Raw genomic sequence first — 22,622 nt, 5'->3', positions numbered from 1 at the left:
AGTCGCGTCGTAGCATCGTCGACGGTATAACGGTGAGCACTTAAACGCATCCACATAGGAATCTGAGAATCCTCCTAATTAGCACTGTAGCTGGGTTTTCAGGTGTCACCGTGGCAAAGAAAATATTTCTCGCGCGAAAAACGAGAAAAACACGGGGCCAAAGGGAACATCACGGTTGAATATATTAGTATACGCTTTAACCGGGTAAAGGACATTCCCGTGGTTATTCCGGAAGCTCGCGTACAGCGGCAAATCCATGCATTTGTGCATATTTCCTGGAAATAACGTAGCCTAGCCCTTCGTGGCATCGTTGTATATCGTGGCCATTAATGAACGATAGTATCGGCCGATTATGCTTGTTACAAGCTTTCTCGCTTTCTCATTATCGTAGCTTTATCTCGCTGTCTGACTCACACGAATCAGGCGATTTCGATGCATTAATTATCATTCTTTCGAATAATTTAAACAACGGGTCGTTTAATGCGCTGCGGGAATACTCGGTGTTTATCGTCATATAGATTGGAACAAAAATTTATGTCGTAACGAGAAACAAGCAGTAAGTCGATCAAGAAGTTGTTGAAACAGAAATTTTTTTGTAGGAGGAAGACTTAGTAGAAATTGTAAACGTTACGGACGAGCCGGATACCGATGATACGTTTTTAAGTTTCGCCCGAGTAGTGGCAGATGATTCGAAGGAACAATAAGTTGTTGTACCTCCACTTCCTTTAAAACCGTAGGCTAAGTAAGATCAACACGAAATACAGGAAGCATTTGTTCTGATTGGTCCATAGTGTGTCCTCGTTCGCCATTATCATTCTTGGACTAACAAGTTGCAAATTTTAATAAAATCTAGCGACGTGATTCGGGAGAGAAATAAAAAACGGTTTATCTCATCGTTTTGTCTTAACGAGATCATGTTTCATGGCTACTTTATTCTAGCTGCTTAGTTCTCATCTTCGATACGAGAGTTCGATATTCTGTTCAACGACTCGCTCGTTTAATTCGTTGAGTAATCGAGAACAGAATAACGTTCGTCACGATGCGATGTGGTACTGAGGAGTCAAAGAAGCAAGTGACCGCCTAGCCGCGGCTAAAGTTATGAATCCAGCAATTAAACGTTTATTCGAGGTCGAAGTTTTTGCTGCCGGCCTTATTTCATCCGCGTGAACGCAATGCGTTTTCCAACGTTATTTACATGCAAATAAAACCTTAATCCGAATAAATATTTATTAAAACTGTTTTGCCTTTGATGACGGGCACGGGTCAGCCCTGTCCTGGGAAAAAGTTTCACGATAAACATAGGAACAGCAAACTACTAAAAACGAGAAAAAAGAAAAACGTAAAAAATAAAGAAACGAACATTTTACTCGTGCCCCTTGAAGAGCACGTCCCATTAATGTACGGAATCTCAGCACACCTGGATAACCAGGTAGCAAACGCGATTTAATTAAGATACGAACAATCCGGGACGAAGGAGGTGGCCAGGATCGATGGAAATATCGGAAAATATGAGCTTCGGGCTTCGTCATCGTCTATAATTCCGCGCCATTAGCTGTAGCAGCCCTTACTGCCACCGCATAATAATAACTGACATTCTTAAAATCGTGATGCAAATACCGTTGGCTATAATTAAACGCGGACTATGTCGGACAGAGTCACGGCCGAGGCGTTGGAAAAGAAAATGTGTTCGCGTCCCGATGTTCCGGTCAACGGAAGGAAAAATCGCGAGAAATGCTTCTGAGCCTTTAATCATTACACGTTCGTTCAGTCACAGGCTTTGTTGGGACGTTCAGTGTAAAAGAGGAAGTATAAAAAAGAAAGAGTAGGCAGAAAAAAGAAGGATAAATTCAGCGTGGACGAAATTGCCGACCGTGAATGCGTAATGCCGTGCTTTATAAACCCTTTAATTGCCACATTCGGACACGTACATCCGGTGTAACAGCGTATGCTTTATTCACGCAGACGTATCCGCTGTCACGTTCCCGGAGGCGCGTAAAATTGCGATGATTAAAATGTACTTGCACGTCGTGCACCAGCTTGCACATGTCACCACACCGTTTTCCCTTCTCTCTTTCTTTCGTCTTTTTTTCATCTCAATATTCATCTTTTTTTCGTAACGGTGCGTCTCTTTGTCCTTCTAACTTGTTCTTTTTTTTTTTGAATTTAGAAGGAACGTAGTACGCGCCGGGGATAACGAATGCCATGGATTTTTCGGAATTTGTTTAATGAAATTCTCGGAAAGTAAATTTTGCTTCGTCTCTCCTTATTCGTTCTTCTTGATTAAAGATCGGTAAGCTCGAGGCTATTGTTCCGTTTTTACTTTGTTTGAGAATCCAATGTACATATCGACAGCCGCTCTCCGAGTAATCAGTTTTTACAGATGGCAAGGGGGCGAATTAATTAACTTTCACTCGACAGTAAGGGTACTAAAAGGAAACGAAAAATTGTATTAATATCTCCTCGTATATTTGACTTTAACAGCGTAGACGATCGACGTACTTGTAACTTCTTTCTTTGATTCAAAATGTAGACGAAAAACCACGTCGAGAGGTAACGATTTCACCAAGATTGCCGCGAATATTATCTTTTGAATTTTCCAGACCGTGGTATACGAAATAAAATTGCGATCGATGATAAGCTGCTACGATAATTTGCGATATTATAAATACAATTAATTTTGTCGGTTGTTTCAGTCGGTGCCATGTACGTATGTATGCTGTACGCCATCCTGTTCCTGAAGCTATGGTCGTACGTGCAAGTGAACATGTGGTGTCGTCTAAGCGGCCGAAGAAAGGCAAAGAGCCAGGGCAGAATGCGACGGAAATCTTTGTCGTGCGATAATCTACAGTGTAAGTAGACAATGCTCGCGTAATTTCGCTTTGACACCGTATTTTCCACTTCCTTCCTATTCCCGACGTTTTATATTCAAGAGACTTTTGTATCAATTTGCGGTTGCATAATAACTCGACGGCGCGACGTTTATTTCTATCAACGATATCAATTTATCGCGTCGAACGAAACGGCAAACGTTATTTCGGAATGCATGGTACGCGCATCCCGGCATTTTCGATAACAACTATTACGCATTCCCTTTACATTGTTTCGTGCTTTCGCGTAACACCCTCTAATTTTACGCGAATACCGCCCGAAAAACGTCGACCATCGGGCGTGTACAGCGTATGCGCGTGGATTTTTGGTCGGCCGCCTCTGTGACGGGGCTCACACGAAAATGCTTGTTACAAGTTTTTGGACGACTGGTTAAATCCCGTGTGCAACGGTTATACACGTTTCGCGACCAGCCAGAGTTGGTTTCTATTCTAAGCGAAATTAATTAAAGGAACGCGACGAGTAAAAAAGCAGAAGAGCGTGCAGAATTTGTTGCCTCTATTCTGATTTATTTCTGGATATCAGTTTTATATATGTTCCTCTTGAGATCGATATCCGACTGACTCTGTTTCTTCTTTCACGCTACGATGCATTCGTGAGTTCAAAGTACGCGATGAATTTATCCTGAAAGCCAGCCGATGTAAACTGCAAATATTCGTGACGCGTAATAGACTCTGACATGCATACATTACAGCCTACACGCGCGTCTTTTGAGCGTCGCAATACAGTCCTCCACGTTGTTGGTATTTGTTCGCTCCTGAAGTTGCATACAGAATGTCCTGCTTGGTCACGACGCGTGTGCACATCCCAGCTTGGTACGCACACAGAGAGCCGTAGTGGAAGAGGCGAATAATTTCCACCCAATTTAAACTCTCGATCAGCCTCGCCTCTGTTTCCGGGTATTGGCCGGTTAGGTGGTGGTATATCGATTATTCAGCCCGGCAAAGTCAAATTATACGAGCGACCTTTCCCCAATAAACTCACCGCATGGAATATTAACCCTTCTCCAACCTCCTACGCCACGGTCTCCTTTCGTTTCGCCTTCCCTCTGTTTCTCCCTGTACGGGAGATTGGTAGTACTGCAAAGACCTCGTGTATCATTGTGACGCGTTATGACCCTCTTTCGTGCAGTGGAAATCTGTTACACAACTCTTCCGCTTCCATAGAGACGCTTTAAGGAGACTTCGAGGGCTGTAGAAGTCACTTAGAAAAAATCAATCTGAAAAAATTACTCCCTCTATGTTCCACGAAGCCGCGTTCACCTACACTCGCCCGTTTAATCGCGTCGTATTTCTTTTATGCTGGTATTATCGTTGTCGAGATTGTGCTCCTTTTATTCGTGATTCTGCAAATAACGATCTTTATTCGGTAAATAAGCGATTACTAAAACTTTTGGGAATTGAGATTCGGAAAGAAGAGAAATCTTTTCTTTGCTCTCCTACAAAGGCAATGTTTACCGTTGCATTCTTACGTTTCTCGTTGGTATTATTTGCTCCACTTATTGTTAGTCAAATAATCAAGTAGAACATGGAAAAGAGAATCTCACAATGATGCCTGTATGCCTGGTTCTATGAGTACGATGTACCGTTACGCTTACATAAAGAGACATACCTCTGACGTTGCTGTTTGCAAATTCGATTCGAGTCCATTTGGTAGCCGGTTCTCTTCTCGTTTCCTGAGTTCCTGTTCGCGGCCTAGGCTCGTTAATCAACGCCAAGATAATGTGAGAGGAAGACATAATGGTGGATGCATGTGAATGGTGAGTCGCGGTACTGATACCTTTCCCGGAAACACGTGGTACAGATGTTGAGAAATGGTCGAACGTTAAGTATCGCGCGGTAGGATAATGTAGATGTTAAAACGTTTGACCATAGCCGACCGCCGTTTCCTTTCAGACATAGATGCGCAATTACCATGATTATTCATCGGCCCAAGAACGAAAATTTCAGACTAAGAAAAATTAGACGACTGTTAATTCTTCGCTAGATCGACTCCGCTGTTCGATCACACATAACGTTACCAAGCGAAGTATGAAAAGCGCCGCGGGCTGATATAATTATCGAAATTCGATGGGACGCCTGGGTTGCGGCGAGCAGAGTACGCATCACGGCCTCTACGATCGATTCTCTTGATCGAATCGAAGTGGCGCGATCGACGAATGCATCCTAGCTACGGCGGAGCCACGAGCGCGTGTATAATCCTGCCTCTGTACCTCGTGCCGTGTAATTTTCGTCCTCTGCACCCTTTCTGCTCTCTATCGGGCGAACGCCAAGGCAAGCCGTATTATTGCGTCGCATAATGACGGTGTTGACTTTTGCGAGCGTTACGTTGCCGCGCGTACGCGACTTTCGCGGAAGCTTTTTATCTGTGACATTTAAATGAGGATTTAGGACACAGATAAAAAAAATGCATATAACGTGCAATTTCCCTGATATTCGATATTAGCGATCCAATGTGAGTAAAAGCGTCTGTAGGGTTTCTCCTACTCTCTGGTTTAGATTAAATGTCTTGATTATTGATCTCTTTATACAACTACACACGTTGACGTATTTTAATATAGAAAATTGTGTCCATGTCGGGAACGATCTTTCCATTTTTATGTAAGTACCATGCAGAAGTCATTTATTTTCTCTTCCGTTTCATCGTATATTGTACCGACATTTTGTAAAGAACAGAGTTTCTGTGTAACTTTAAAAATTTTCTTGGAACAAGTGTGGTGAATATCTACTGTTCAACCAAGTTGCGATTGCGAATAGGATTTCACTAAAAAACTGACATTGAGGGTAGCAGTTTGTAGCAGAAAAGGATTACGTAGCAATGCGATACAATACCCTCTTGACACAGAACAATATCAATTACAAATATTACAGGATGCTTTGAACCACTTTTTAGATTGCTCCTTAAAGAAAGAAAGAAATTTTTTAATTGGAAAATGAAAACTATATATACCTTTTCTCAAATTTTCCATGTCTGAGACGTACCAAATGCTATGTAACAAGAATTAATGAACAGGAATGTGTAACGAATGAGTAAGCTAATTTTTAGTGATTAGATTTTGATGTACAAACGAGCTCTACTAATCCTCTATCGAGGAATTATTGTTTATACTTATGTCACTTGCCTACAAACTGATGATATCGTCAAATAATGAGATCGAAATCGAACAGTGATTATTAGTTCACTACATGCCGCACTGTGATGTTCGTACCAATCGATTGGTTAAAACGAGTTCGATGGCCTTTCTCGCCGAACGTTACTTTCAATAAGCAATCTTCTCTAATGTCTCTCTTAGCCAGCGCAAAGCGAGAAAGTCCTTTCGGAACGTAGACACGAACAAACGGACCTTGCCGATCGGTCGAGTAAAAATAAAGCGGAAACGGTCCGGTCTTGAGCCAAACGTGGTTCGTGGCTATCCTTTCGCGTGCCACGTCGCCATTCCGACCAACGAGTTCCTGGTGAATGTCGTGGAGTTTCCTTAGGAAGCCCCTTTTTTTTCATCGCTTTGTCGAGGGAAGACCGCGCTGTCGTGTGATAGTTGTTTGCAGAGAAATTTGAAAATTTTTGCAGCAAGCGGGATTAATAATGTATGAATGACGAGGGAATTTGCAGAAGGTATTCATTTTCGGGGGGTTTTAACATTGTGGCGTGACGTTCCTTTTTGAAATGTTGGCAGTTTTTAGAATTAATATCCTGTTCATCGTCGTAGTCATTTTTGAACAACCTTGTGTAAGTGAATTCGTGATAAAATATTTAAAGTATCGTGCTATTTAGGAGTATGAAAATGGATGAAATTATAGTTGGATGAAATTTTATTCTTCAATTTTCAATACGGGGATTTATTTAATTATATTATCTACATTAACGATTTTATGTAGTAACATAAAACTTGTTTGCTAACTTCACAGAGATGGAAAATTTTTCGTGGATTCACGTCTCTCATGGATGCAAAAATCGGCTAGTTAGTGGTAATCCCTTACTTTCGCGTAATGAGCAAGACAAAAATCTGGAAATAATTATTCGTTTGTAGGGAACATTTTGTTCTATAATATCAATGTTATACATAGTTCCACATTCTGACCAATTCGTTCATTAAAACATACTAAAACCACGGCTGTTGGTATTAATGGTAGTAGCATGAAATTCCAAACCCATTGTGGTTATACTGATATCTTTCTGATACTCGATATCATTCTCACACGTAACCCAATAATGATGTTCAATAGTATCTTAAAATCCTTCTGTAATAAATGTAAATTTTTTTTCTGTAAAAAATTTTCAGAATATGAAAAACTTAGTTTTTTTTTAAATATCGTACAATTGACCCTATTTTTGCAACAGTTTTTAGTTTCTGGTTCTTCAAGGCCACTGTTTTCAAAATTTCTATCGTTTACGGTTTTAAATATTATACTTATGCAACGTTAAATATGCCGTCATATATCATGTGTCGGGAGAAGAGAGTCGTTTAATGCTACTGTCGGACGAATTTCCTCTAATTTATTACTCCGTTGACGTCCAACCTTTCATACCGCGAGCTCACGGAAGCATCTACGCGTCTAAAATCTTCTTACGTGCCGGTATCACGGGCTTCGCAGCACTCGCGAGAACTACGAACCCAACAAGTTCGCACCCCTCTGTTCTTATCATCGTGGGGTAGCAAGCTGGATGTTACGAGATCGTGCAGGCTTTCATTCAGGGAAGCAATTTCTATTTTTTTCCAATTTCTTCGGGAGATTAGAATTTGTGTTATTTTAGGAACTTGTATCGTGCATAGTATATCGATACAAGTTCCTAAAGTAACAAGAGTTCTAATACCCAAATCTATATCCGGAACATTCGATATTTTCATCCAAAATTAAAAGATTTCGGTAGAGGTCAGTTACTTACAATAGTTATTCAGAGCTTTAACAATTACACGCGATTACGTTGAAAATGAGTCCTTGAACGATAAAATTTTTATAGAATTAATCACGTATCGATTGCTTACGCATATCTGTTGAGAATTGTTCCTTGAGAATGGATCCTAATTACCGAAATAAAAGTAAAGGAACACTAAGGTCACACTTAGAATTCATATTCAAATAGTTTTAGATTTATTTAATAAATAATTTCCAGGATCTTCGTCGATATCGACATTTGCACGCGTCTCAGTACTCTCTTTGTCTCACCATCTTCTATATCACACTGCCAACGGAACAGTTACATTCATCTGTTTTTTGAGACGCCGCGCACACACATACTTCCACACACTCGTATTCACATACGTGTGTCACTACTTCGCGGCCAATCTAATCTAGCACGCAAAATTATACATATCTCAATAATATCATTGTTTGAGTACTGCCGATCTATGATACACTGTAACTCATGACGTGATAAAATAGAACCGGTTGGAACTGTGAAAGAGCCAGCAGCAAGTTGTCGAAGAAAGCGACAAAGGGAAAAGGAAGGCGAACGATCGAACGGAAGGATCGCACAGCGAACGAGAAATCTCACAAATTAAGCTTGAGCGGTACAAGAGACGAAGCTTCCGACCGATAGGATTGGCTGCAATCTTCGACAAGGCAATCCGGCGAACCCGTAAATTTCCTGGAACAGTGCGAACCGAGCCTAACAGACCCCGGCTGTCTCGATACCAGTTGGCCACAATTTCCCGACGACATGGAGATCTAATTCTAGAAATTTATTTGCCCGATAAACTGAAGGTGTTTTCAGGCGGATCCTCGAAACGTTCGTGATTCATTAGCCAACGGACGGTTTCCAATCCATGGACGTCGTTTGTAGAACATTTTCTTTCGAAAATACCCGGGTCACAGTTGCCAGCCACTTTCCGACGTGGTTGTTCCCGCGAATTATTGCACGCTGATTCGTATGGTAATTAGAGGAACAAAGTATCGCATAGAAACCGGTTATCGACCGTAATAAATTCCGAAAGTTCCCGAGACTTTAACGACACTTTTCGACTCCTTCTGGTTATTACATTCGATATTGGTCAGCAAAGCGATCGAACAGTCCTTCGATATTTTGACAAAGAGGTCGGTTATAGCGATTCAATTCGATTAATATATTTCTCACTCATTGGAACACCTATTGCGAATCAATCAACAAATTTCGACGATGGAGCAATCGCACCGGGCACGAGGATCGTGTATTAAAAATTCCAATCGCATCTCTGCAATGGCATTGCTCGCATGGAATCCTCGCGATATCTCACGGTTTATCGCGCACATCGGTTGATCATCGCGCGGCATCGTATTAACTCGAACAACGACCAGACGAAACAAGGAATTCCGTGCTGTTCGGTATTGAGTACCAAGCACCCAGCCACCGTGCTGGGAAAAAAACATGACGGAGAATAAATGAAGCAGCTATGAGATCAGTGGAATAAGAGCGAGAAAGAGGGGACAAGAACGGAGCAGAAAAACGGAAGTGAGACGAACGAAAAAGAGGCAGGAGGAATTTAATTTGGACGAATTCTTGGGCACTTATTACCCGAGGCGAGGGCTCGAGGCCCATGGAACGTCGCTAGGCGTCGTTCCGAACGTCTCTCGTCGGCACGATGGTACTCGCGGCAGTCACGTCGATTTCCTCCCGGTTGCAAACAGCGTTTTGGACGTTGAGCGTGTCGCAACGACTCGAATCGGACCGATCGCTCGGTTCCACGGCCCTTTCCGGGTAACAGCCGGCGCGTAACTGAGCTTATTTGAATTCCAGATTGGATTATCCGTTGGATTTGGATAAATGAGGGGATTCTATCAGTTAGCTATTCGTGCTGGCAGGGGATTAGGCGCATAGATGAGAATCGGTCGCGTTTCGAGTCAACCAACGAGGAAAAACTTTCCGCCGATCCTGGCGAAATTTTGTCGTGGTATACACTACCACGCTTTAACGTGTTCCACCGCCTTCATATTGAAATCGTGTAATAACGATGACTACCGTAACAGTCGCGTAGCAATTTGAACTTACGTCGCACGAGGGATCGAAGTTTAAATACTCGCTGGTTTTTCTTGGAAAGATTAAACTACACCGGCTCTTCCCGGTCCTTGGGGATGCACGGAATGATTCTCGAGCACTGCACGGCGGAGCAACTAACTTCCCGGGTACCTTTTCATCAAATTCCCCGTTGAAGCTTTCACTTTCTTCTTTTTTCCTTTTCTTTCTCTCTTCCTCTCTTCTTTCCTTCCTTTTATTTAGTCGATTTTTGCTTTTCTCCGGTTTTGGCCCGGTTGCAAGCACGAGAGGCTGTCCAAGGGTTCGCGAAATTCCTGTTGCTTGCCAGCCGTGGCGTGTGATTCATCGCTGTAATCTGTTTTTTCTCCCTTTAGTCTAACGCGGATACGATTCGTTGTTGCAGCTTCCATCACGAAGCAAAACGGCGACCTGGCCGACGACTCGAAGCACAAAGTAGACGGCATGGTCTTGGTGCAATATCCGGACAACTTGAATCTCCGTGATCTTTACTACTACATCCTGGCGCCTACCCTCTGCTACGAACTGAATTTCCCCAGAACACAAAGGATTCGGAAAAGGTAAATAGCGAGAGGTCGAATTTTTTTTTCTTTTTATAAACCGTTTGATCAATACATTTTAGGAAATATTCGAACGTTTTAGTTTTCCGTGCACGGTGAAATTGTCGGAAAGATTTTTAAAACAAAGAGAAGAGAAACTGGAGGTATATTTTAGAACCCCTGGTATCATTGGATATTCTACGCCTGGAATATACGTTCTATAAAACATCCATCATAGAACAGCCCAATATTGCCTTTTTTCTCTCTTCGCATATTCTATTTTTGAAAATATAGATTTAGTTTTAAAATAAGTAAAACCTCTTCCAGTATCCTGCTTTTAAGAAACTGCTTTTTACTTAGTCATCTTAAATAATCGACATCGATCGCTCTGAAAAAGGTATGTTCGGTTAAGTTGTTAAAATCACTAAATTTTTTAACTGCAGTTTACGAGAAAATTGCGCAGCTGAAGTTGCTTTTCGTTCTAATCTCCGCAGCGTACACATTTTTCTACGTAAGAGTGGTAGATCTTGGCCAGGTTTGCACGTCACTTGCCGAAAAAGTTTCCCTTCTTCCTCGGTTTCGGTGGTGCACACTTCCTTTTGGAAGAGAGAAACGAAAGGGAAGAAGGCAAAGTTGGCGAGCGGAAATGTTCGCGAAATTAGATTTAAGTGGGCTATTGTTGGGAAAATAGAGAGAGGGTACGTTTGGATGGACTCGCCCGGAGGCAAGGTGATGTATTCCTTTTCGTGCTTCCGGGTTCGTACTTCCGATTGTATCCGGAATCCCGGAGATTTTCGTGGAACACTTTCCTCCGTCTGTACGGACGTATTTCGACGATGCATACAGCCGCCGCCGCCGCCGCCGCCGCCGCTGCCGATTCGGTCGGATGGAATGCATCGACGAAAGAGAAGTCTGTGGCTGGCCGACGTTTCTTGCCACCGGCAGTTGTTGGCCCACGAAAATCCCAGGGACGAATTGCGACGGGGAAAAGAAACGTCATATCGCATGATTCCCTCTTGTCGAGTCATATTTTTGGATTTTCTCGGCGAGCGTGGCGAATTTTCGACGTACACGGAGTGTGCATGATAAGAGAAATGTAACCAACGTGGCTAATGTATTATTTGCAGAAAAGTCGTGACGTAGACTAAAAAGACGTGGCTGACTCTGTTTGACTAACGTACGGTGGAAATGGGTCATGCTTTTACAGGACTAGAAACTCTCGGTACATTTTCTCCGAAGCGAAATAGTATATTTAAACAAGGGACAATATTTTTGTTTTACTACGTCCGCGTTGAACGAGTCTGTAATTACGTAATTCACGTTTTACTTATCTGTGCAGATTTCTAATTAAACGAATCTTGGAGGTGGTGGTCGGCTTGCAAGTAGTCATGTCGCTGTTCCAGCAATGGATGATCCCGTGTGTGAAGAATTCGCTAGTCCCATTCAGCGTAAGTGTTTCATTTAGTCTTTCATATAGCCCGTTAAATCCTCTGTACAACGGCGCGATGGAAAAATCTCATTACGCCTGGAGAAACGGCCCTCTAGAACATCGTACATCATAGAAAACAATTTTCCATTTTCCTTATCCGTTTTACTTTCGTGCTCGTTGAACCAGTACCACGGTACTAGTATCGCGGCGCTATGCATCACGCGTTTATCCCTTTTATTCTTTACTCGAAATAAATAATAATCTATCGTTCGATATATCGACGTGTATCGCGAACGTTATTAAGGTGGCTAATTATTTATACGAACGGTCGTAAATAAGATCTAGGAGACTAGCCATTGGAAGCAAAATGGCTCCTAAGATAGTGAGAGTGGATGAACAGAAGTGTAATTTGGTTTCAGCAAATAGGTACGATCAATCTTTCTTGTAATTCCCAGACTGCTAGCTACGATACGCACAAATATATGGTCGACCGACCCCAACCTGTTCTATCCAGCCTCTCGCACGCCCGTTCCTCACAGAAAATCCCCATGCACCCCTGGGTAATGACATGTTTCTACGCACACCGCACAATAATGGCCCTGACGACCCATCAGTTTTTATCTCGTCAGGCTGTTAAGCGGCCTCTTCGCTCCTCTTTTTCCAGTTATATTTGACAGGCTGGATCATTTGTTAGGAAACATGGTCGTGAGGCCCGGCTCTCGCAAAAATCTACCAAGAATTGTACGTGTTTCGCCGATGTATCTCGCCACAGTCGACTGTAATCAGGCTGAAGCTGTAAATATGGCGGATAAGCTAGTTGGACAATTTGGACGGAATGCAACTTGGAGAATACGATTGTATCTTCTATTATTGGCGATACAATGGCGCAGGAAAATAACGTCCGTCCAGGGAAAATGATAAAGTTAAATGAACAACGACATTGATGGGCAATTCTGTTTGATAATTCAGTCGATCTGTGTAATGGTGTGGTGTATTTTCGGTGTAAATTTCGTCGATGGCAGGGACAAGAACGGAACTTGAGATCGTGAGCTGGCAATTAAACTCGTTCATTCTCGTCGATTGGTCGATTTACTCGTTGCCTCGTTATTCGTTATCGAATCGCGGCGTATCTCGGCGTATCTGTTATTTACAGCCGCCAAATCGCAACGTTGCGTTGTCAAAAAGTCGAAAGAGAAGAGTTACGTCGCTTTCATATGGCACGGTAAACCGCGGGCGTGTTAACTCGAAAAGGGGTGAGAGACTGTAATGTCGCAAAATTATTTTTCACCTAGCATTGGTCCGACACGAAACAGCCACCGCGATAAAGACAACGGCGATCTCGTGCGCGTAATGAGTCGACGGCAATTTTGCCAGCACGTGAAATTAGCGTTGCGCGAGCAGCAATTGCCGTGGAAACAATACGAAGAACCGGCAAACAACGTACTGACGTTGCCACCATTTTTCACTAATTTTTTTCCTCCTTTACCTTTTTGCTTCATTTTAATTTGTTCGTCCCTTCTTTTCATCTTTTATTTCTTTCTACCCTTTTTCACCACGTAACTCTTTACCTTTGGTTAACGGTTAAATCGCAGACGTTCCAGTTCGTTTCACGGTTAGTGAAGTACCGGGGGTGATCAACAATTTGACGTTTATTCGTTTAATTCTGTGACATTAATTGAAAAAATTCAACCAAGCTGCGGTTTTGATTGTTCGTTAACGAGGAGATGAATAGCTCCGCTGCCAGTGTGCATCGGTGGCAGAAATTTCCCGCGTGTGTTCGCCCAGTTCGTGGATTTAAATGGATCCTTTTACGCGGACAGTTTTAACCACGGCTGATCCGCGCCGGACATCCGCGGTTTACCAGCTATATCCATAGATGGCCGTATAATGTAGTCGGCTGTTACCAATGCGCTACCATCCTAAAACGTTGGAAATTTTGGTGATTTCTTTGTTTCGAATGGTTCGTCACGTGTATGCACATTTTTCTTTCCCGCGAGAAAGATCAAGAGTTTCACGCAAATGGAATTGATAACAGGAATTAGTAGATACGTTCGTGTATGGTCAGATGTTAAAATTTAGAATGTCACAAACACAGTTATTCCAGAGTTGTTCTTAATGTTTCTCCGTACCGCTTAACGACGCTTTTCACTGTACACTTCATTGACAACCACCACACTCCACTTTTATTACCTTCTTCTCTGTAGAATGTTATAAAACTATTCAAGAAGTTTCCAGCTACTCGTATTTTCTTTCATAATTAATGGTACTGGCTAAGAGAAGCGTATTCACGATGTCGTACATTTTTTATGAGTTCCAAAATTGAAATATTATCATAGTGGAAGGTACTTAGGGAAACACTCTTCGGAAAATCTAATATGCTACTTCTCGAGAGTAAAAAACTGAAACTTCCGGTTAATATACTCTTTTATTCGCTTTGTCTGCGCAACAAAAGATAATATCCAGATAATGAGTAGCCAGTCCAGTCTCGCGGCAGCTTTGGAGGGTGCGCGGGGCGTGTCGTCGCGAAGTAAAAACGGAAGGCGAAGAGAGACGGGGCGTAATTACAATGTGATGAGCAGCGGGCGCAGTTATCAATTCCCGTGGATAGCCGCGATTCATTGGCGCCCGCTCGCAGAGGAAAGCAATATCCACGAAATCGATTTCTTCTCGATGCCCCTCGGTGTCAAGCTTCACGCGACAGTGATAGACCATCGCGAAGTAGGTCGAAAGACGGAGACATTTCCCCCTGCCAGCTGGCCGGCAACGATCAACGACGTGACTGTCGTCTCTGCCATCGTGATTCGCAATTATCGAATCCAATTTGTCGGCTAGAAAGGCAGTCGAGGTGGCCATACTGAACGAGAAAGGGAGAGAAAATGTTGAAAAAGGGTGGGGACCGGCGTTGCGATCGAAGATAGAGAAAATGACGAGGCGGACGACGTGGAAATGGATAGAGAAAGAGCTTGCCACCCCGGAATTAACTCTCGTGCACCTTGCACGGTAATTACTTGAGTTCGATCGATGTCGTCAGTTTCAAGATTCCTTTATAGGCTAGGGGAAAGACGAGACCGAGAACAATATCTCTGGTTAGTTCTATTGTTACGTCAAGATTTAACCGCTTCTATTTCTATTTCTATTTCTTCGACACCATCTTCTTTACCGTAGGATTTGGAATCTTACAGTTACAGGGAATCTCGAACAATTTACCAGAAGCAATTTGTCCTCGATTGAAAATCGTGTACCGATGGAGCTCGGCTTGTTCGGGATCGACGCGGAATCTCTTCTTGAACGCCGGTGCTTACGTCGATCTACTGGATTCGATGCTATGGAAACGTTTAATAATCCGTCGGAGAATAGGTGAGCAGGAAGAGAACTGCTCGAAAAGCACCGGCGGGACAAGGAACTAGCGGGAACTATCTAATCAGCGGTACCCAAGTTTTGACTGGCTGTCTTGGCCTAAGGGCGACTCCTGTTGTTACCAAGTTCTGTGTTCCAAGTGTCCGGTTCTAGTTGTTTAAGGGCATGCTACCGTTTAAGGCTTGCTCAGTATTCGAGGAAAACGAAAACATTATGCGTCACTAGAGTTGGAATATTCTCGAAGTTTACTCGAAATTATGTCGAGAGTATTGTCGAATTTATCATTGTTTATAAACATAGATCTCATATCGTCGTTGCATTTGAGAATATTTTTATCTCAAAGGAAATTGGTGTTTTCTTTTTAAGATTACTATGTATATCACTCCAGTATATTTTATTGTACCATATTCTCAATACTATATATGTATATATATATATACCACGTTTTCGTAGTAACTGAAATTTCTCGAGCAGTTCTGTCGAGTCACACTTTCAAAGAAATAGTCTGCACGCTTCTACTTTTCTTACATTGATCCCATCCATCTTGGGATCTTTTTGTTCTGATCCTCCCCCAGATCTATATGTATGCTTCAACTATAAGTTACAATAAAAAATTGCCCGTTTTCTCTTTTGGTTTCAAACTCCAATAAAATGATCTGCTATTACAATTGCAATTGTTAATTGCACATGATTACGTATACAATTTGCATGCAACTTCGCTATTGATACATTTACATTTCCCACTTTTTAATTACAAGAAATTTCATTAAAGCGTGTTCTTTTTAATTAACAGTGTACATTAATTTACTTCTCCTTTAGTAGCTTCGTTGACGAGCCACTGAACGTAGAGTGCAAAACAGTATCGAAACCGAAGTTAAAGTCACCCTACCTCAACTATCAGGAACATCATCGAACTTAGTATTACTAATTAACACGAGCACAACTGTCAAACGAACTTCTGTTAACAAACTTCTCGTTCATTCAGGTATTAATGGCTATTTATCCGTATCTAGTGAGAATAATATTATTAATTACACCTGGATAGAATCACGTGCCTGTTATAGACGAAAGATCGCACGTACATACGTCGTAACTTAATCTTAATCAGACATAGCCACTGTTTGGTTCTCTATATGGTTAACATAGCCGGATAATTAATTATTTGAACGTTTACAGGTTGACAAGGATAATTTTTTCTAAAGGATTTCACTCAGTAACTTCGCGCCACCGGGCTACCAACTTATCAATCTCAAACGTCATTAGGGTTCGTGTTGTGCCATAGAGGTGATTCATGTCATTGGCGATTAAAATCATCTGCGGGTCACGCGAGTCATCGATGTCGTATAATTTGTACTCTAGGTATAATTTGTACTAAAGGTAAATAGGAATTTCACTATGTGAAACGGTATTCTGCAGGGTGATAAGATTTTTCAGTCTGACGCGCATACATAACATTGATGGTTAATAGCGCTACCAGCAAGAGGCCATTCATCTTATAGGTCATTGAATATTTTCTGTTTGCCGTGACGTGTAAATAGCCGGTTGTACGTTTCGCCTATCTTTCACGGCGCACATCCCTGCACACGAATGACTTCACACTCTAGAGCAACGGTGACGGCGTGGTCGCATCGAACGTCACCTTATCGGCTCGACGACGTGCTACTGCTTAAAGGGATGAACGTTTAAAGGATTTTCGAGGGTGCTGGAGAGTGCACAAAGGATGGTGAGTCAGTGGGTGCAGGTTCTGCAGCTTGGTTGTTCGCACTTTCGAGGCCGTTGACGACAAAACGGATGAAATATCGTATCGATTTCCCATCATGAATGGTCGTAAACTGCCTCCTTTCTCTCTCTCTCTCTCTCTTTCTCTCTCTCTCTATCTCTCTCTCGCCTTCTTTTTTACTCGCCGTGTTATGCAATCTTCTTCGGAGGCCGTGACTGCACGCACGTCAACGAACAGTTGAGAAAGGAAAAAAATCGTGTCCGACTTTTCTGTACATCGACGACTTCCAATATTTTTATTTTCACCCATTCACTCATTCTTCTTCTTTTTCCTCCTCGTGTCGGCTTTGAGCTTGAGTATCCTGCTAAACATTGTCGTTTGAAAGGAATTTTCAGTCTGTCGGATATTTGTCCGGTTCCATCTAAGAGGTAAAACGACCAACAGTGACTGGAGATGACGGAAGATAAAATACGACAAGTAAAAATATCTCAGCTCGTGGTAGTTGAAAAGCCGATCGTCCATGTTCGGTTGATAGCCGTGATTATTGCAAATGAAACGGTATCCTTAATAATTTCGCCCGTGACACGGGCAAGAAACCAGACTATTCTATTTTGTCGACTTGACGCTGTTTCCTGATATCTTCAACCGGAAATTGAGGTTCTGTTCACTCGATCGTTAACGAACTTCCATGAATATTCCTTTCAGCATTGGACATCGAGTATCGAGGGTTATACGTATCGAACCGTAACCAAACGTCAACTCGAGAGCAACCGAGACGGGAAACGTATCGAGAAGACCTTAATTCTTTCGGCTTGTTCGTGATAACAGCGGCGTACAGCTGACAGACGGGAAACGGGAAGAACTATTACTTTCGTTTACACTGTGATGGGAATTCAATTACGGAACGTAGTTTCACGGTTGCTCAAAAACGTATCTCCACCGTCGATCTTCCCTCCGCTTTGTAGAGAACTAACGTCATCGCTGAATGGTACCGTTGCGTCCGTTATGACATTTAATAAATGACAAGAGCTAGGAGAATTGATTCGACGAAAAATAACAAGAGATGGAGAGAAGAGAGAGAGAGAGAGAGAGAGCGAGGGAGAGATTGTGTGTGTGTGTTCTTCCACGTCGTTTGCTCGAGCTAACATCGGATGTGCCGCGACCCTTCTCTCGAAATTACTCCTAATTTTTCTGCCGCGAGTGACGGAACGAGATGAAGGGAAGATAAAACGCACACATAAACACTCTGTGTATAGCAACGATTCCCTCGATTGCTCAGCCATTGTTGACTCGCTCGGAATTCAATTCGGGGCTAGTGAATCGTCAGTATCTCGAGAATAATCGTGGTAGCGCGACAAGAAGGTGTTCGTGGATGCAAAGTCGTAAATCTCTGATCGCTAATTGAAACGATATCGCGCAAGCTTCCACGGCGGAGCTGTCCTAGTGCGAGTAGGAAGGAATGGCTTCTTCCAACCGTTTCTCATTCCTTCTTTTTGCTACTCGTCCCTTCTTTCGTTTCTGTTTCTCTCTCCCTCCTTCTCTCTCTCTCTCCCTTTCTCTCTGTCTCTTTCCTACCGAGTCTGAGAAGACGCTTATAGGACCCTCGCGAGACGAAAAGTATTCGTCGCGTTTCATTCTAGTGAAAGCTAGTATTCAGTTTCAGTGGTGTAGACAACACCGTTCGTGGGCTCGAGTTACGACTACTTTAGTAGCTAGAGACCGTTGGCGTTTCCGTCCGAGACGGCTTATTATAACCCTTTCCACCCCAAGGTTTCTGGCCTTTGACTCGGTCAGAGACGATCGATCCACATGGCACACCATCTCACGCGACAAAGAAAGAGAAGAAATAGGAGGATACGAAAAGATACGATACATTCTCTTTTTATTTTCGCTTCGAACGCCTCTCCACTTTCCCCTTCTGTGCACGCGGTGAACGCGACTCAAGCTGTACCATTCATTCGGGAAACCTCTCGAGCCAACCAAGCAGCCTTTCAACTGGAAATAGAAACGCGATCGTTCAAGATACCGTCGGTTTTTCGGCGAAGTTCAACAAGTCCTTTTTCGTTTCTTGGACGGGCCACGCGTCATCGAACAGTGACACCATTTTTTACAAACACAGAGGGAAGATAAAGCAGTTCCTTTCGGACCTTTGATCGCTTTTAGGGTCAAAGGGTTTCTAACTGAAGTGACATTAGCATGAAGCTTTATAACGCGTACTTAATTTTCTCGAGAAACGCGATGCCCTGTTACAGTCTCAGAGTGAGTTAAAAAGTGAATGTCAAAGGTATTACTTTTCCTAGAATGTAGTACTAATGAAAAAGGAAGATTTTGAGGAAAATATTTGTTATACTTTTAATCAGCGATGTCTTATCAAAGTTACAAGAACTTTGTTAAACAAGATTTTGTTTTGCCATTGACTTTACTCACGCTACATATAAACCTGTAAACATATATACCTGTAAACTTAATTACTTCCGTTGGAATACTACAAATTTATATTTATAATATTTTGTTTCTTTTCGATAAAATTGAATGTTCATTGGGTGTTTCAATGACGACGGTTCTCATTATAAAAGACCAACATGAACAGATCAATAGTTCGTTGAACAATTGTTTATTTGTTTACAACAACAGATTGTTTATTTGTTTGTAAACAACAAATGTTTATCTAGTATTTTTAATTTTATAAAAGGGTGGTATATATTTTACATCACTTTGGTATAAATATATTATTTTTTAATTTAATCCTCCATTAACGAGCAAAAGTCGATTTATTCTGTATTTGTGACAGTATTTAAACTCCGTGAAAATTTGGCAGGTTTACGATCAAACGATTCAACGCGATGCTTAACTCATCGCTTCCTTATCGTTCGTCGGATTCGTAGAATAGAACAATCGAAAGAGCTTTCACACTTTTTCCGTTAATTATATTCATCCACGAATCTTGATATCCGCTCACGAAACGTCAATTATCTTCTTTGCGAAATTTTTATCGGTCCGATCAAAACGATTATTTAAGCCCGAATTCATGGAACATCTCGTTAGCCAGTTCGAGCGTTCCCAGACCGCGCGGGTCCCCTCAAATTAGAATATTATATTCCGGGTTTATAACGAACATGCATCAAGCACTGTAATTACGAATCCCACGATGCATATAATTATACATAGTTTCGTTTTAATCTGCGAAACGTTGGCGAAATTGCCGTCTCCGAAACGGAATCGAATTACATTCAAATTGCACACGCATAATTTCATATTTCCCCGAAACTTTGCACATTCTTCATTCGAACGAAATTTTATTCCACGAATCGTTGTTCTGTTTTTTCCCACTCCTACATTTTTCCATTCCTTTTCTTTCTCGGCGATTTTTATCCTCCGTAAAAGTCTAAAGATTACATGGTCACGAATACACCCGCTGTATTTCTGTATTTACGTAAGCCTGAGTGTATGTGTGCATACAAATGGCGTGTTGAAATCGACAGGAGGCTCTTTAGGTATTTATTTGTAAGCCTGGGTATATAAGCACCGTGAGTTCTCGTGTTGTGCCATTCGGAGAGACCTCGACAAACCGCCACTTAAGCAGAACGCCGGAAGGGTAGTTTCCTTCCCCTGTATTCAATTAGTACACCGCACGAAATATCAATTCCATTGCTGGAAAGCTCCTTCGACGTTTTCGAGTGTGGGGGAATAAGAGGATACTTTCCAGCGACCACAAGTACTCATTGCGCCCAGTTACCGAACGCTGTTAATCTATGGAACTTCGTACTCTCCATTTGGTTTATCAGTCGCCATTTCAATTGATGTACATTTGCATACCCTTTATAAACCGAGTATTGTTGCCTCCATTCCTTTAAATGGCAGTTTTTAAATTCTGACGTAGTATCTGAACCTCCATTTTCAACTTTTTTAGCTTTCACTTCGATATGATGTTAAGAACTACCACTGTCTTTTCAAAAAGAAAAATGGTTAGCGATTCGTGTTAAATAAAAGAGATTCAGGGGTTGTAGAGTATTGTGTATAAAGTGGATTCTTTAAACGTGGAATGGTATTTCAGAGCTTTTTACAGGAACGTTTTTCTTTATCACGTATAATTACGATACCTTGCTACATGACGCGGATCGCAGGGAGGAAACATTGGTAGCATTATATTTTCATTGGAAAATATACAACAAATATAACGCGAAGTATGATAAATTTCGAGGATATATTTCCATTGTTTCTACCGCAATGAATAAATATAAATATTAATAGTTACACAACTGCATCTACGTATCTGCACCTATGTATTTCGCACGCTTGCCGAAGATATAATCGGAATTTATTTTCAAAAGATACTATTCTTTCAAACAAAAAAATACCATCGTATATAGTATATTGTGATATAATTCAATTTTTCTTGTAACTGTAGCAAATATTTTTCTACCGGCCAAATATCGACATGGCCGAAGAATCTTTAAATATCTCAAAATATTTTCAAATTCCATGCAATTGTGCTTACATCACTGAATTTGCAAGAATTCCACGCCAGCTAATTATTTCGAGCTAATTTTAATTACGAGCCACTACTGTTCATCGCGATCATTGTGCAAAAATTTCTGAGCGTACTGGGCGAATTCCGCTACATATTCCGCAGGTTTGAATCCAATTAGGAACTTTCGTTTCGTACCATTCTTTCACCCAACCCCCGTCCCCGTTCCTGCAGCTCCCAATTTCGGCCTTTTAGTTTATTTATTTTCCCTTATTTAGCGCTCACGTGACTTCCTTTGTATTAATGATCGAACTTCGTTTATTTTCCAGAATATGGACGTGGCGAAGGCTTCCGAGCGTTTGCTGAAACTGGCCGTGAGTATAATCCAATTCAGTTGAAAACAAAGTAGGCGCGTGCTGTGGACCAGAAACACTTAAGCGCTTGCATCATCGAAGCGTGATTAAATCTACGAGAATTCGTATCTTTTAATGTGAGAAATCTAAATTTTTTTTTTTTTTTTTTTTTTATGAAATGCCAACAACGAGCACAAGTCATATGTTTTTAAAATGCAATCGAAGACAAAAGTGGACTGTAAGCATATGTATGCATCAATGAAGTTTAATTCAACTATTACTAGTGTTGTATGTTTAAGTTTTATTTATTATATATACTTGTAGCACATAAATAATCTAGTAAATAATTGAAATTAATTTTGTGCAAACAAATCGTATTTGACGAAACTTCATCGATACCTATTTTCGCTACTGTCCGCTTATTTTTGCCTCCGACTGTATTTCATCGGTTCGCGATAAGAATTCCTCGAAAAATAGTAAACGTGGAAACCACGTTCTCTCGTTAGAATTACTAAACCTGCCTCAAATGAACGTTTCCTGTTTCCAGCCAGACTCGTGGCGCGTATTTTCTCTCAGCAACGTACGAACTTATACCGACGCCTGTGCGAAACATTATTGCACCTGTGTTCTCCGCGAGATCCTCCTAGAATCGTTTGCCATCCCGTCGCCATCCGCTTTTAGGCGGAAAGCCTCGGAGCAATATTTGCGAATTCAATCTCCTTTCCTGTTCGCGAACTCGTCGGTCCTCGCTGGAACAGTGAAAGCGATGTGCGATCTCGTAACGTCGAGGACTGGGAACCGTGTCGTCGATAAGTATACCACTTAATACAGTGCGTCGTTGCAAACCTCTGGCGCGGATAGACACGGCGAGAACGTTTCAGTTTCGATTTGGTGAAACATGGCT

At 41.8% G+C, this 22,622-nt stretch overlaps 1 protein-coding gene across 1 annotated transcript in view; it reads left to right on the top strand.

The window, feature by feature from the left end:
- Positions 1 to 22,622, top strand: part of LOC117231704 (diacylglycerol O-acyltransferase 1) — an 87,745-nt gene that overhangs the window by 52,729 nt on the left and 12,394 nt on the right. Inside the window, exons 6-9 of the mRNA XM_033490375.1 lie at positions 2,694 to 2,849; positions 10,238 to 10,412; positions 11,731 to 11,839; positions 21,695 to 21,739. Of these exons, the coding sequence (XP_033346266.1) occupies positions 2,694 to 2,849; positions 10,238 to 10,412; positions 11,731 to 11,839; positions 21,695 to 21,739 (485 nt within the window). The remainder of the gene's footprint in view (positions 1 to 2,693; positions 2,850 to 10,237; positions 10,413 to 11,730; positions 11,840 to 21,694; positions 21,740 to 22,622) is intronic.

This window comes from Bombus vosnesenskii, unplaced genomic scaffold (genome assembly GCF_011952255.1).
Source record: "Bombus vosnesenskii isolate JDL3184/JDL3185 unplaced genomic scaffold, Bvos_JDL3184-5_v1.1 scf7180000013273, whole genome shotgun sequence".
NCBI classification, from domain to species: Eukaryota; Metazoa; Arthropoda; class Insecta; order Hymenoptera; family Apidae; genus Bombus; species Bombus vosnesenskii.
This window is presented reverse-complemented; position numbering and strand designations above follow the sequence as displayed.